At 41.6% G+C, this 16,489-nt stretch overlaps 1 protein-coding gene across 5 annotated transcripts in view; it reads right to left on the minus strand.

Moving 5' to 3' along the window:
- Positions 1-16,489, minus strand: part of BACH2 (BTB domain and CNC homolog 2) — a 184,092-nt gene that overhangs the window by 34,444 nt on the left and 133,159 nt on the right. For 4 of the 5 annotated variants that reach the window (XM_079297488.1, XM_079297491.1, XM_079297489.1 and 1 more), the window contains one exon: positions 13,831-14,085. In XM_079297488.1, coding sequence (XP_079153614.1) covers positions 13,831-14,073 — 243 coding nt within the window. In that variant the 5' untranslated portion in view covers positions 14,074-14,085. Of the gene's footprint in view, positions 1-1,705; positions 1,732-13,830; positions 14,086-16,489 lie in introns of those variants that run through there. The other variant, XM_079297492.1, reaches the window with a different exon arrangement.

Raw genomic sequence — 16,489 nt, forward strand, 5'->3', positions numbered from 1 at the left:
TCTTCAAATGAACTTTGTCCCCCAAAAAGCCTCTATGGAAGGTAAAACACAGAGAATGGTAAAGGGTTCGTTGAAGAAGAACTGAAGTTCATTTTAAATCAGTGTACCATGTACAAATGCTGTCTTACAAATAGGATTATTTAATTTAAAACTTAGATCTGTCAAGTTCCATTACTTCAAATGGAGCCTGTCATTTCTTGACTTCATTATAAATCAGGATTATATTACAATTTATGTTAGGTAAAGTCTCTGCTTCCACAGGAGATGGGGAAAAAAAAAATTACACAGCAGTCAGTAAATAGAGCAAAGTCACCGCACTGCTCTTGAAAGGCAAAAAGTCATCTTGCTAAATAAGGGTCCAACTGTCCTGTACCAAGACTGTTCCTAATAAATAAAAGACCTCTGGGAAAAGTGCTGAGCATACGCTGGATCTATTTTCAGCTTGCATCAGCAGCTGCTGCCCCTGGGATCGCATCTTTGCTCATACCCTGCACCATATGTAATCACTCCAGTGCTGCAACCAGTAAGATAATGAAAGAGCATGGCATAAATCTATACTTGAGTGGAATGCTAAATGAGAAAAATAATACAAAAAAGGGGGAAATAAACCACATTTTCAAGTCATTAGGAAGAAAGACTTTGACATATGAAGTGTTGCAACCATTAATAGCACTTATCATATAGAGTGGAGACAAAGAGACAAATTAATCAAACTGACAGAACTGGGACATTTTATGCTAATGCAGGCTCCTGGGTTTTCGTTTGTATTCCTCTGTGTCTGGAAAACTGATACCATTACAGGGCAGGAAATTGCATGAATAACATGCAACAGATCATAAAAATTCGCACACCAAGTGCAGAAACACTGCCAAAAGCACTGTAAAAACAAGGCTAGAGACCTCAACAGAGGAGCTCCCAACAGCTAATGAATGCAAATAAGTACAGGAATATTTCCCATCCATGCATAACAATGAGACATAGGCTGTGACTCCAGAGTCTCCAATAGTGTAGGTAAAATAAAGCCTGGAGAGCAAACATGCAGATAGCTGAGAGGAAACTGCTGGCCAAGCCAGGGTCTGAATGTGTTTGCAGTATTGCAGCCTGCAGCTTAAAGCCACCAGGGAATTGGCACAGCCAAGTGTCACTTCTGTCTGAAAGCACTGCTATGTTAGATTTAATTCAGTGTTTCAGGTACAAGAGACAGGGAAGGAGGGTGCAAGAGGGAACAGAACAGTCACAAAATAGCACACAATCACACAAACCAAAAATCCCCCTGCCCCCGTGCAAATGCACTGCACACTGTAAAACCCCCAGAGATAAAGACATTTATAACATTAGCTGGGGAAATACAGAATGTGCTTGGTGTCCAAAGTCACAGCCATGTTGTAAGAGGCAGGAAATGGTAAGAACTACAGGAATGCTGGGCAGGGCATGGTGTAATGCAGGATCTTGCCAAGGTTCCTACTTGCTGTAGAGGCTTCTCAAGGACCTTTAAAAACCCCAGGCAAAACAGAGCACTGATGAAGTGCAGAGAACTCATCAGCCATACAAACTCCAAAGGACAAATGCTTTCACTTGACAGGCAGCCATGGCATTTCCCATCGTTGTTTTCTAAAAAAGTGATGTTTCCCCCGTGTATGGTAGCTACTGCACAAACCTAAAGCAAGGAACAGCTCTGGGGGGGTAAAAGGAGTAAAGCTGATACCTTTTGGAGCTGAGTCATTTCCAGCACTGCTCTCACCTCTCCCAGAATAGAATGATATGCAGCTGATAGGATTGAGCAAGAGCATTTATGTGCCAGTACTATGTGCATAGAGAGGGTGTGGAAATGCCAGCCTGCCCAGAGGTTGCTGCTTTCCCAAGTCCTTCCCACATTTGGTGCTGGAGAATCCCATGTTCAGAGGTGGCAGGGCAGCAGCTGGTTCATCTCAGGATGGGCACGAGGAGCACACAACACAGAGCACAGCTTCCATCACTCTCAGCAGATCAGTGTGGGGGTTTGACAGGGTTGATCCCCAGAAACAAGGCTTTATCCCCAAAAACAAGGGTTTATCCCCAAAAACTCTTCTGTTCCTTTGGTCACTACTAGAGTCCCAACAGGGTACTCAGCATTGTACCAAAAATAGGCATGCACACACCAAAGCAAGCTAGCCCAAAAGCTTTCTGAGGACAATGACAGAGTAACCTTTGTTCTAATGGGAGAAATCAGAAACAGGCATTCATCTTGTAAATACACACCCATCTGACAGATGGACAAGAGTTGCAATCTGCAAATGGAATTATCTTCTCCCTTAAATGTAAAAAAATTATAGCACAGACAACTAATTACAGAAAGGTCTCATGAAAACCTTGGCTTTAAGAAAATAGCAGTATTGGAAGGAAAACAAATTGGTCAAATAGATATAATAATTTTGATTTCTTCTGATTTTTACAATAGCAAAGGCACCTTTGGAGTCTTGAGAAACATGACACTTGACCTTTTCCTTTATCCAAATCAGAGTAGTTTGGGAAAAGAATAGCCTAGATATGAGTAAAATATCCATTTCTGAAAGAGAATATTTAGAGAGGTCTTTACTACCACCTTATCATTCAACCAAAAGGTTGAAAGCACAAGTGACAAGAAATGGCCATAAATTCTCACAGCCTTTTAGCTAAGCAATTCCTCTGCAGAAAAGCGGTTATAACACCAAACTGTAACTTGGTCAAATAATTCAGATTAAAACCATATCTAAGAACTAAGATGAGAGTGCAAGAGCAGATGATGCAAAGAGTCTGGTTTTCTAAGGCTGGGATGGATTTGAAACTCCCTGAAGAGCAGTTTATGCATGCAGTGCCTGTCTGCCCTAGAGAGCAGCTTGCAGAGTCCAGCACAGCTCCTGCTAGGAGGCATACATGGCTGTGTACCACCAGCTGAAGACAAAGGCAAGAACTTAATCAAATGCTTGTCTTTAACAATTTACTTGTGTATGCCCTCTCAACTGTTTTCCAATTGGAGAGTTCATGCATAATACTGAAATAAAACCTGTAAGAGAAGTATTAGGCTCATCTCTGAAACTAAACCAAGCCTGAGGTAGACCTTACTGAGTGTCTTTCTCAGTCCTCCAACTGCAAGATATGCTGAAGACAGGGAAAACAAGTAAAGGAAGTTAGTGATTTAAAGGCTTCTGCCACTACTGAAAGCAATTCTTTCTGCTTTTTGAATGCACTGATGACTTTGTAAATGTGAACAAGTTTCTTTGTAAAATGCCCCAGTGCTTATATATCTCAGGGACATCTCTTCATTCTTCATTTCTTTGGACAATGGTATGGATATTATGTGACCTCAATGTCTACTGCTTATATAAATTGTGCCTTGCATTTGGCAAATCAATTCCAACATTTAAAACACACCCATAGTTTGATGTGTTCAGCCTCCTGAAAACTAGCAAATCCAAGGAACAGACAGGAACTTTTTCATTTGGCTTCATGTCCAAACAAGAGTGCCTTATGCAGAAAGCCATCCATGGTACAACAAGAAAATATGCAGTTAGACAAAAATAAGGTTAAAAAATAGTTGAATTCAACAGGCAGATTGAATGGCTACAGACCTATCCACCACAAGTCCAGCTTCCCCTTCTAGAAACAGAAATGAGCACTAGTCCTCTATGGAGATCAGAAGGGAAGTTGTCAGGTTTTGTCTCTCCACAGCTTTTTCCTGTCTTGAAAGGTTACTGGCTCCAACATTGTCCTTTGAAGGAAACAGGAAACAACTCGAACTTACTCTGTTTTTACTTGACCAGGAATCCTCGGACAGGCAAATGTTCTCTGAAGGCTGCCTGTGTACCTGGGGAGAGAGGTGGCTAGGCATGTTGTACTACTGCTGTGTGGTCAGATGGAAAGATATTTTGCTTTCAGAGTTGTTTAAACCTTTTTCCTTATTAGCTGCAGGCCCTTGAAACAGATAACCACAGGTTTGAATTTCAAAGGTAAGTGAAAACCCAAGACATTTCTCAGAAGCAAATGTTTTCTTTACACAGTCAGAAATGTAGTCTCAGAAATCTGTCTAGATGACAGTCTCAAAAATCCAGGACCACTTGATCAAAAGTATTTTTTCCAGAAACTAAGAACTGTACTGGTAAAGTTTGAATGGACAATACCTTTTTCTTTTGATCTACTTTCTAAACCTTGAAACATTAACACATGCTGCACTGCCACCCATTCTGGGAACATAAAGTAAGAGGTATATGCAGAGATGAGGGAATTTGGTCCTATCACTACTCAAAGCAAGCACATTTCAATCAGTGTTACCACGTGTTTGAAGTACAATACACTGAATGCCCACACATCTTTGAACTATTAGCCCTGTTTAGGTCCCTTTCTGGGCCAATTAATTTACTTAGATGGTCTCTCTTCTCTTTTACTACCCACATAAACCCACCTCAGCCCTGTCTTTGGGAAGTACATCTGACACTGCAGGAACAGAAGGAAGCACTGAGAACACAACAGCACCCGTGAATCCATCCTGGCTCACACTTGCCAAATCTCTGCTATCCTTACAGTAAGTCTGTACACTTTCAGTAAGTCTGTACACTTCCATTTCTCTGAAGTGTTGCTCTGAAATGATGAGCAGCTGCTGCAGGGAGTGATGTAGACCAGGTGCAATATATACTCAACTAAATATGGTTCCTTCAACACCAAAAGAAAGATGGCCCATTTTGGATGTCCTGAAAGCCTACAGCTCCCATTTGCCAAGAATGATTAGCTCTCTTCAGAAGGAGATTAATTCTTGCTAGGAACCTGCTTGTCTGTTGTTTGGGATATATGGAATGGTCTGCAACTGCTGTCACTTAAGCAAAATTTCCTAATTAAGCGTCCTCAAAGTGCCCCAGTCTCCTGGTGAGGGACAGGAAGTCTGCAGCAATTCACAGGCTTGTTCTGATCTGCTCCATGCCTCCAAAACTAGTTTCCTCTAGGATGTGGTAGTTTCAGCAGTTGTTGCCAATGGCAGTGCACAGGACCTCAGGAGTGATGCAAGAACAGGCAGAGACACAGAGCAGACCCCATCTGCCTCAGGACCAGTCACCCAGGTAAGGTGAGCAGCTCCATCCTATCCTGACCACCCTGAGAAATGCTGCAGCTAGTCCAACAAACTTCCTCACAGGGAAGGAAATAGCTGAGGGCTGATGAGCTGGAAGCTCTGGGTCAGATATGTGGGCTGATCTGGGACCAGCTGTGGGTCAGCCTGTTCACCTCCATGTGAGGCAGTATGAACCAGAGCATTTAGAGAGAGGTAAACATTGCTGAGTGGTTCACACAAGGTGATTTAATCATCACTGGCCTGATGCACAGACCTGTGCTGTAATTCCCATCTGATGCATCAACTCCAGCATGTGCAGAGAGGTGATGACAGCATTTCATTTGGTCACAAGAGACCTCAGAAATCTACTGCTGAAGGTTTTATATTACCATTATTTAACTTCAGAACTGATACCTCTCAATTCCAGCTGTTTGGTGACACATTGTTTATATTTTGGTTTTACTGGAAGTTTTAGTATTGCAGTTTTCTGCCATTCTCAGTTCAGCTATGGTTATTTTGATTGTAGAACCCCAGCAAGGAGCAGGGTACATTTCAATTGCAAGTCAGCTTTCTCCACAATGTCTTTTAAAGACTTCTAAATTAAAAAAAAAAAATTAAAAAAAAAAAAGAAGAAGAAGTATTTCAACTACATTTGTGTTTAGGGAAACAGACACAGTTAAATGCACATTTTGATGCCATCAACTCTTAGAAGGTCAGATTAAACAGAGAGACAGAAGGGTTGCTTAGCAAATCTGATCAATCTTCTTTTAGGATATTGAATTCCACTGAACTATATCACTACTGAGCACCAAATTTCTTAAAGGGGTGTCAAAATTTTCTCACTCTCAAAGGCCATTTGCTTTACAGTTATGAAACAATGTGCAGACATACATATATAATTGAAGAGTTTGTTGCTAAAAACCCATGCCAAATTTTTCAGTTGATTTTAATCTGGCTTCAAAACAATTGCCAGTGACTCTATTGATATCTTTCCCCAGTAATTTACAACATGCTTCCTAGAGAGATGTCTGATACTTTCTTTTCATTTAAGTCTTTAAACAACCACACAAGCCTCCTCTCAAGCACTTTCAGTGAAATTAAAACTCACTTTTTTAAACAAACCAAGCATGGGCTAGATCTGTAATTTGACCAGCTACAGCTGCTCTCATTTATTAATTTTATTGAAGTAAATTAAGTACCCAAGGACAAAGCTTTTAGTAGTGTTAGACTGCACTGGAACTCAGAGGTGTTTGCTGGCTGCCTCTTGCCAAAATGGGACAGATGAAAATTCATTACAGCACAAAAATCCTGGAATAAACCAGCCATTTTGCTCTTCAGAGTTTGCATCAAATTTAACAGAATGTTTGTGTCTACTTCTTTCTCTAAAAATACCAACCCTGTAGAACTCACAAAAAGCATCTCATTCCCATATCCTAGTACAACTCAATTGCCTTCTGCTCACCTAAAACCCATACTTCACTTCCAAACTGAACTGTACTCCCTAGGCTTAATGTTTGTTGACTGTTGCAATGCATCATTAGAATACATAGCATATTCCATCCCATAACATGCTCAATTTCACTAGTACCTGAGAAAAACAGACAGTCTGACAATATTCACCAAGGAATCTTGTCAGAAAGTGCTGTATGAAGATTGAGCTCTTATTTTTTTAGGGAATCTTTGGAGCAAAACTTGGTACTGTAATTAGAAAGTACCTTACAGGTTGTGGTGTCTGATGATGTGAAGCTGACAGGTATCTTCACTGGACCTTGCCTGTCTGTTTAATCAAATGTCCAGCCTGTATTTCTGGACTCTAAAAGAGCAGATACCTACTCTGAAGTCTTTAAAGAAATCGAAAGGGATTTTTAGATAAGAGTTAAAGCAAAAGTAAGATAATTATAAGTGGAGGGGGAGAAGAGGGAGAGATCTTTCAGTCTGCAGGGCCAGAGTGCTCAGAGCTGAGGCACAGTTATAGCACAGCCACCTCATTTTCATTCACATATATTTGAACACAGAAAATAAAAAACAAAAACCTAAAAAAACCCAAACACAACAAACAAAAGCAACCCACCTCCCATAACACATTCTTATTGCTTCTTCTCATGCCCTTAATGTAGGACTTCCTATTCAAGATATCTTTTACATTTTAGATCATGTTTGTTATATTTGACCCAGAAAGTTTCCATACTGCAAACTGCCTTTTCACTAGCAAGTGCAATCACAGTCAATCAGCCCAATTGAAGAGTAATGGCAGGAGTCTAACAAAGGCAACAAAATTGAGTCCAGTCATTGAAATGGTGAATTTTGTTCTGTGCATTCATCTCCCTATCCTCTTCAACAGTACACTTCTATATGCCTACTTGAATAAATAAATAAATTGTACAGCTACTGCCAAAGGGAGGGAAAGGAGTTATTGCAAGATTTTCTCTACTTAACATGCATGTATACATTACTTCTGTTTTGCTTTTCAAAGCTTAGCTCTCACCACAACATAGATGTATTTTGCTTTTCTCCACCTGAAAAAATGAGAGAATGTTATGAATAGCAAGACAGCCCTCATCAGAAAATAATGGAAGTTACACTATGCGGAATGAAAAGTATGCGGCTAGTTTCTTCATCTCACTTGAGGCATGAAAAATCAAGCAGTGCTAGAAGCTTTTGCAGTGATACATGGATGGAATTTCATAACACATCTTGAAGATCTCATTTCTGTTTTATTGCTCACCTGCTAGAAACAAAGTACATCGTTTGCACCTTGTACTGTGCTACATAAGCAACACACATAAAACAACATCCAATTCTGTCTCATAGCTTCTCCTGAATTAGTGTCCTGTCATGTCACACTGCAAAGAGTACCCAAACACTCAGTTTTACTCTCACTACAGAGCTGCAGCCTCCAGTCATCCCTCTGTGCTGTCAGTGTCGGCACTGTGGGGCAGCAAAAAAAATAACACATTCCCTAGGAGGAATTTAGAAAACCAAAGACCCATCCTTATATCCATATAGACTGACTGAAGTGGCATTGCTGAGGTAAGGTTGAAGCATAAGTAAGTTTGAAGCCTGATGGCTATAACCCTTTACCACTACAAAAAGCTCTGCAGATGAAGGGAATAATGGCTTTCAGGTTCTTGCCACCTCCTGAGCCAAAGCAGAAATAATTCTGGCCAGCGCTGCAATCTGTGAGGAACATCAATGGCCAATACAGCCATGTAAAGAGAAATCCATATTACTGCTTTCCATTGTCTGAGAGCTAACCTTAGCTACTCCTAATATATCTCCAGGGTGCCAGTGAAAAAGGGTCTTTTGTTGCTCCCTACTGTGTTAAACATCCCTCCAGCTGGGAAATAAACTTCTCGCCCTCTTGCTCCTCTTTTCCACATTTATCACCTCTTTCACTCTGCGCTCCTGTGCAGAGCACTCCCAGCTCAAGTCCCTACACGCTTCAAAGATATGATATTTATACATACAAAGAATACAAAGAAAGAAGAAAGACAAAGTAAGAGAACACTGTTTATTTCTAGAGAGATAAAAAGGAATAGTAATGCCTTTAGCCAGCAGGGTACATAAAAGTTGACCTCCTGCATCCTGCCTTTGATTTTCTCCTCATGGCAATCATCTCTCGTTGGCTAATTCCCAGCATTTTCCCCTCAGGCTGGCAGGTTGGCATGGATGGTTAGCAGCTGCCAGTATTTCTCCTCCCTGTCAGCTACGAGCCATGCTAATGTTAGATGCCTGGCTCAGTCCCACCCAGAGTGCTGCTGCATGCCTTTGCCTTCCAACACACTCAGCTTTTGCCAGCCTCGAATCCCAAATCCGAGGTCCTGTCCTGCCTTTCTCCTTGCAAAGCTTAACCAACCGTGTGAGGGAGTTAACCCACGCCAAACAAAGCAGCAGATGACAAATTTCACAGGACTAGACCCAGTGGGGAAAAGGCAGGTTTCACAGCATGGAAGGAGAAAGAACGTGGAGGAATTCAGCCTTTGGTGTGTGCATCTACTTTGAACATCATTCTCTTAACAGCAAAAAAAAGAGCTGTGAGGATAAATCCCACAAATTCATCCTAAAAGAGATGCTGCTTCCTTTTGCTCCTTGGAAGACTTGGACACCACAGATAGCCCAGTTTAATCCTTCTGGAAGAGAACATTCCCAACAGACAGTTCATTGCACTAAAAAAGGTCACCACTCTGAAACAGACCCAAGATTTGAGGGTGACAGGTAAAACTAAGCAATCTACTGGAGAAACAAGGTTCTAAAAGAAAACAAAGGTGGTATCAGACCAGTGCTAAAGAAAGCTTGGTATGATGTTCCAGAAGACCTTTGTCTAGCTTCATCTGAGAGGAAGGCAGCTAGTGCTCTTATGAATGGTGAAAGTAAATTAAAAAAATGCAAGCAAGGTTGAGAATCTCTATTTCTAACCTGCAGGAATCTAATGCCACTGAGGAGTTTTACTTGTTGCTGTTTCTATTTCTTTCTTTCCACCATTTAACTGTACCCTCAGCTTTAAACAGATTGAGTGAAGAAGGTGTTTGCACAAACAATGCTCTCCTGTCCAGTGCCCATCTTTCAGCTTGCCCATGCAGACTCACTGTGCCCTTCCATTAGCAGAGTCAGGCAGGTAATAATAACAAATAAAAAGCCCATTCGAGGGAGCACTGGCTCCTTCTCAAGTAAAGTTGAGTACCACTACAGCATGAATGACTCAATCATCTACTTGAGAGCTATTACTTGCAGTGATGAAGCAATGTTAATTGGATAACGGCCTGCTGCCAGCTAATATTGGCATGACCTACAATACCCCTGGCTGACAGCCGTGTCTCTCTCCATCACACCTTTTTTTGTAATCTGGATGGGAAGTGGAAACCATTTAAAAAGCCTCATAAGTGCCATTTAACTTCTTACCATAAATTAAAAACTTAATTAAGTGCCTTGTTAGAGGAAGGAAGACCAGTTTTTGTGATTAAATAAAACAAAACATCAGTTAGGGGTATGGAGTGAATAACCAACTTTACAGCTTCAAACTCAGTTCTTTGCAAGTACTAATTCTGGGTTGCATTTAGCAGCACCTGCTAGAGGAAAACTGCATTAATTGCTGAAAAATACCCCAGGTAAAAGCAGGCAAGGTTTGTTTGGCAAAACTGCAAATGAAGAAAAGAACATAGAAGTTAAGAGCTAATGGGGCCCTCTTTTATTAGCTGTAGGCAGCTGAAACACTCAATTTCCCTAACTTGTTCTGAGGGCTGATAGTTCACACACCACGGCCACATCTGAGCCCTTGCTATTATGCATCTGTTCTGTGCAGCTTGTCTACACACTGAAATATGTTGCCTTAACAAAAGGTGTGATACAAAACCAAATTACCAAGGTCAGCACAAAAGAGTTTATGGAAACTCTTCAATCAGCGCAGAATTAGTTCCATACTGACTTTGTTTGAGTTGATTAAGGAAAGGTTTGCACTGAGGCACGTTAAGACATGCTTGAACTAACCTGAAATGTCTAACACAAGGTTTTGCAGTGGTTTAAAACTCTCTAAATCCAACTAGTCCTAATTCTGTGTGTGCACAATGCCTCCCTACTGAAATGACTGGTGTATTGTAAAGACTGCTCTTGCTTGTAACTGAATATAAAGAAGAAATAATGTAAAAAACATCTGTTCCCTGTTTAGCTAGACAACAGTTAACAATGTCTGGATGCCAGATTAACAAAATGACCCCAAAATGCTATGAAGTTAAAAAAAAGTCAGCAGTTTAGACTTCAGAGGCAGATTTACTGCTTTGAATAATCAGAAATAAGTTTTTTTCTTTGATGTTAAGCTTCCTCACACCAACATAACATGAATGTAAAAGCTTTATATATATATAGCTTTATCCAGCTCCAACATCAAACCTTTGAGAAATAATAGTAACAACCATGCCCTTTCTCCACAACACATTTCAGCAGTTTTCAAACTATGCTTGGATTTAAAATACAGTGTTTGTGTGGTTGACCTAAAAATAACTCTGTGAATTTATGAGCAATTGTCACCTAGGAAAAGTTTTGAGCAGTGAAGACTATATTTAAAAATTATTTTCAGTATCTGTTTTTTCTATAATATTATACAGCAACACAAATTGTCTCTAAGCGTGAAAAAAGTAGTCCCTCAGGGTATTAATTTTCAACTTTTGTTTGAAATTTTTTCACTGGAGGAATAACCCCCTACATGATAGAGTAAGTCAGTTTTCACAGGTACCTTAAGAAATAACTCACTGCTGCCAGAGCTCTGCAGACCACAGACTGAAAACAGCAGCCTTGGGAAGCGTCCTTAGCTTGTGAACCAAAGATGACCCTGGTAACTTCTTTAAATGCAATATAACTAAGATGGTGTTTCCTGTGCTTTATCAGCTTTCAAAAACCAGGAGTGTTTCAGTTCCTCTTGCAGGGAGCTCTGATGCTGTTGGAGGCACTTGCCATGCACAGGCACCCACCAAAGCGCTGCGAAGTGAGCAACGCCAGCAGCAGAGATGTGCATCTCAACCAAGGAGTAACTGAGGCACAGTGAGGTGCATCAGGCAGCTCTCCTCATCCCAAGTGACTAGCTTTTGTGAGAAAATTATTTAGCTGACCACCTCACACACAGCTATTCCAGCAAAGTAGCCACCAAGAAAATCAGGATTCAATGCGTTTAGCAGCAATTAATTTGCATGTGGAAAAATACCAAGTAAAAATTGGGTAAATAGAAGCATGCAGCAAAGGAGTAGTGGTGGTCTTAGTAAGGCATGAACATTTCAGGGTTCTTGGAAAAACCTTAAGAACTAGATTCACTACTTGTGCAACTCCATGAGCTTCACTGGAGCCGTAAGAGTGGCCAGTGTAACCCTAAGTCACAAAATGTTTTTCATCTTTCATTGAGATACATTCTAAAATGTAAAACTTCAATATTTCATTTATTCAAAGGGGATTCACTTAAACATAAATAATTTATAGTTGAACTGGAGGATTTTTTTCTTAGACAGCATCTCATATAAAACACATAGACAAACCTTTGTATGTTAAATCTTTAGTGTCATATTAACATAGGACTGGGTGATCAAGTGCAGGCACATCATCACCCCTCCACTGGCCTGCAGCTCAGCACCTTACTGCTGCTGGAATTAGAAATCTTCTAATTTCAAATCTAATTTTACTGAAAGCCAGTTGAAACCAAACAATGCTTGAGCCAACAGTGCCTTTTAGCATTAAAGAGAAATTCCTCCTCACAGTTGGATCAGCTCCTCTGTCTAACCAGAGCTGCTGCACATCTCAGCTGTCACACCTGCAGTATGAACCTGCCATGGTCCTTTCTTCTCCTCCTTTAGGCTAGGCACATTCTTCTGAATGTCTCAGTCACTCTTCCATATGCTTATTTGAATTTCAATTACTTTTCTTTATGTAACAGGACCTGAATTATACAGGTTTCACTAAGCTTTGTAAAGAGCACTGATAGTCTCCTGCACACCCCGGGCATGTTTTGTCACCCCACTGCTCCTACCCTTGCTTTGTAGAGAGAAAACCATGCGACACTGACTGAGACTTGATTCTTCCACTGGAAATTATTAGTGGACACTGCAGAATTGAAGTGTGCATCCTAGTGCATCCTCTGCAATATCTCTAAACTCCTATGCAAAATTTCTGGGTTGAAATGTCTTCATGAGTAATACTCAGTGTCAGGACTCATGAAGTCACAGTCAGTGACCTACTTCTGATGCACTCCAACTTGTGCTGTGACAACACCACAGTGCTGCTGAAGTCTCTGGAGAACTAAACCAGAGGGGGAAAAATTATGTGTGACACTTTGGGACCTGTTATCATTTAAAAACACACCATGCCTCTTCAAGGGCACTAAGCACATGATGGTGAAAAACCTTCTGTATGCCAGAGTACCTTCCCACTGAGCAATGGGTATATTGCCACCCTTCTCATGCCACCCTTTGCAGCTGCAGACACTGGGCAGGCAGCAGGTGATGGCAACTCTGGCCATCAGGCACACACCTCCCCTCTGTGAGCAGCAAAGCCACCAGCACGCCCTACAGTAGCTGTGCTGTCAAGGCTCTACGGCTGTGAGGAAATTACAGTGGGGGTGGAAGCCAGCCAGTGAGATTCTGTGATAAAACAAAGTAAACTTTCCAATGAGGTATGTGTTTTCTACGTCCCTGGGCTTCCTGCTGCGGGAGCCACGCTGCATGATGAAACCTCTGCTTTCTGACAGACTGTGTTCACGGTTTCTCGGTGGAAAACACAGTTAAATCCCAAACTCTTTATGAGGGGAGCTGTGACGAAGTCAGTCTGAATGAAGTATAGGAGAGGGGGAAGAAGTGGAATAAAGATATGAGCTGCCAGAGAGGGGTGGACAGCAATGAAACTCCCAACAACATGACAGCTCAAATGATTTTTCAACAATAACCTGCCATGTAGCTGTCACATCACTCCTTTCAAATTTTCTGTCTAGAAGAGCAGAGGACTATCAGGGTCCTAATACTGCCCTGAATGTGGCTGTGGTAATAAAACGTTTGGGTACAATTCCTTCAGCAGCAGTGACAAAGGCAGCTGAAGCATCTTAAAGCTTTGACTCCATCCTAAGGCTGGCCTGGTGTGAACATGTCCATCCTTCAGTGATCTGACTCCCACCCAAACACACAAAGCACATCCTGAGCCGTGCTGGGGCAGCGCTGACACCTGTGTCACCTCCCTCTGGCCACCCCAGCAGAGCAGAGAGGATTTCCTCTCGGCGGGCAGGGAGGGGGCACGGTGCCATACTGTACCTCTTCCGGCAGGCTGACCACCAGGTCATTTTCCGTCTGCCCAACCAAGGCCTGCAGGAAGTACTCGCTGCAGGCAGCCAGCACAGCGCGGTGGGCGCGGAACTCCTTCCCCTCCACGATCAGCGTCACGTCACAGAGAATGTCCTGCTTCCGCTGGTCATTTAAGCAGAGGAGAATGTTGGTACAGTGCACCGTTGACTCATACACATACATGGGGGAGTCAGTCTTCTCATCCACAGACATGCCGTTCACACCCTGCAAGGGAGGAGAAAGCACAAAGGTGGTGAGGAGCAGCACAGTCCCTGGGTGGGTGCTGTATGGTGAGATTCAGCCCAATATCCAATTACCTCAGGACCCCAGCCAAGCAGCCCATTAATGCTTAAATCCAAGGATGTTCCTAAGGAAAGATACCATGACTGATACTGGCTTGATGCTGCTAGAGATTTCACCCTGTCATGCTTGGATTACCTACTTGCCCCACCGACTTTCCCCCTCAAAACCAAAACAGGGTTTAGACAGACTGCAAAGTGCTTTTCTTCAACCACCTACTATGCATCTCTAATTTCCAATTTAGTAATGACAATAACATGGGGACTTTGGAAATTTTAGAAGATTTTAGAAAAAAAAAAAAAGCTAGAGTGACTGTTGGGTTTTCTAATGGTGAAGAAAAGGGCTTTGCCCTTGCTTCTGGTATTTTCAGATCAAAGGGGAAAACCCGTCAAACCCCCAAGTCTATTCTCCAGAGGACAGGCAGTGCTACACAGTTACACTGAAGACCTTGGCTCAAGTAAAAGGCAAAGGGGAACTGTATTTGACCACTAACTACAGCAACTTAATTTCTCAATTGAAATTTTAAGCCTTAAGAGAAAGACAAAGATATTTAGCAGCTCCAGAAGAAATCTGTTTCCATGCATGGCTAAAGCAACACACCATCAGTGGCTTAATGCCATTTACAGAAGAGTAGATCTTCCCAAATTTCAGACCCACAGACCCAAAAAATCCCTCGACCTAGAAGGATGTCCAGCCCCAGGCAGCACATGGGTGCCAAGGCTACTCCTGCCTGCAGGTCTTTCCCTTCTGCAGAGCAGAAGCTGGAATGATGTCAGACACCCATTACACACCCATTACTACTGTCTGAGTCAGGGAAATTCTCTGCCTGATGTTCTGCAGTTTCTGCCACAAGTAAAACTGGCAAAGCCTCTGAACATGGTGACTGGATTTGCAGTGGTGATGGTGGAGGGAAATAGCTGCCCCCAATACCCCACACTGCATGAACCCCCTTTGCACTTGAACACATTGAAGTAATTAATTTACCCAAAACATCTTCGACAGCATTAGAATGAATCCTCTTTGCATTATTTTCCTGTTTCAACTTCTCTGAGTAGGAAGATGTAAAAGCCTGTGCTGTGACTGAACAGACTATCCCAAACTAAACTAGTTTGTTTTCAGGCTTACATGGGGAAAAGGATTATCTGTATTTATTACTCTATCTGCTGTTCAAGGGAAAGTTGTGCAAATACACAAACCTGCAGTATTTTTAAGGAATTATTTTCCTTATTGAGAACAACCACTGTCTTCTGAGAGGTAAGTTTCAGAGGCATCAAGAGCTAAGGGTTATATGATGATATTTTGATGCAGTACTGCTGTACTGTAAATAGCTGACTATCAAGTAAAAGCAAAATTCCTCCTCTGCAACTTTTTAATGTGGATTGTTGCAGCATTCTCTATTGGTGGTGCAATATACAGGCACATCACTAGACATAGCATGACTTCAAACTATTTCTCTTGCTGTGAGTTCAAACTAGATTGCCATTTTCCTACAGTGCCATTTGAAAGACACTAATGATCTAGACAAGAATGGACTTAAGAGGACACACTTGTTACTTATATTGACTAAACTTCTCAACAGTAACTTCATCTTCCCACCTTTATATGAGTATTTTTAAGCCAGTGGCTATGATGACTCTGTACAAAATAGGTATTTTTGCCAACAGTGCAGAACTGTAATGTTACTGGAAGCCTTAATGGAATGCTTACAGATTCTCTTTTGCTTTTTTTCAATCTTTATGCTGACTCATGCTACACGTCTGAGCACTCAGCTGAAATGCTTACATGAACAGAAAAAACCCCACAACCAACCAATACAGATTAGCCCTTCAACAACTTTAACATCTAGAGACAAGATACATAGCTGCTAATTGATCTGCACAGAGGCAGGGGAGGGAGACACTTCGGGGGTGAATTCTACCAGCTGGATTTCTTAACCAGAAGGAAAAAAATTAAAATTCTCTGTATAAATTGAGACTAATGAGAAGAATTGACAGCAATCATGTTATTAGCACTCCACCAAGGTAGAAGAGAAAATGACACTTAGCTCATCTCACTCACAGCTTTCTGTACAACTAAACCCTTATGCTAACGATAGCACTATAATGATGTTCTAAGTGGTCACTCTTGCGTGCTATGAAATGAAAGAGTTTACAAGAACAATCTAGTGGGAAAACCTGAGAGTTGCAAATGACGATGCAAAGGGGAAAGCTGTAGGCTTTTTTTTTCCCTTTATTTTCCAGGCATGTCTTATGCCTGTAATATCTCAGATGACAAAAAAAAGGACAAGAAACCCGAAACCTGGCAGATAATGAACAGAACATCAATTATA

The sequence above is a fragment of the Erithacus rubecula genome (genome assembly GCF_903797595.1).
Source record: "Erithacus rubecula genome assembly, chromosome: 2".
NCBI classification, from domain to species: domain Eukaryota; kingdom Metazoa; phylum Chordata; class Aves; order Passeriformes; family Muscicapidae; genus Erithacus; species Erithacus rubecula.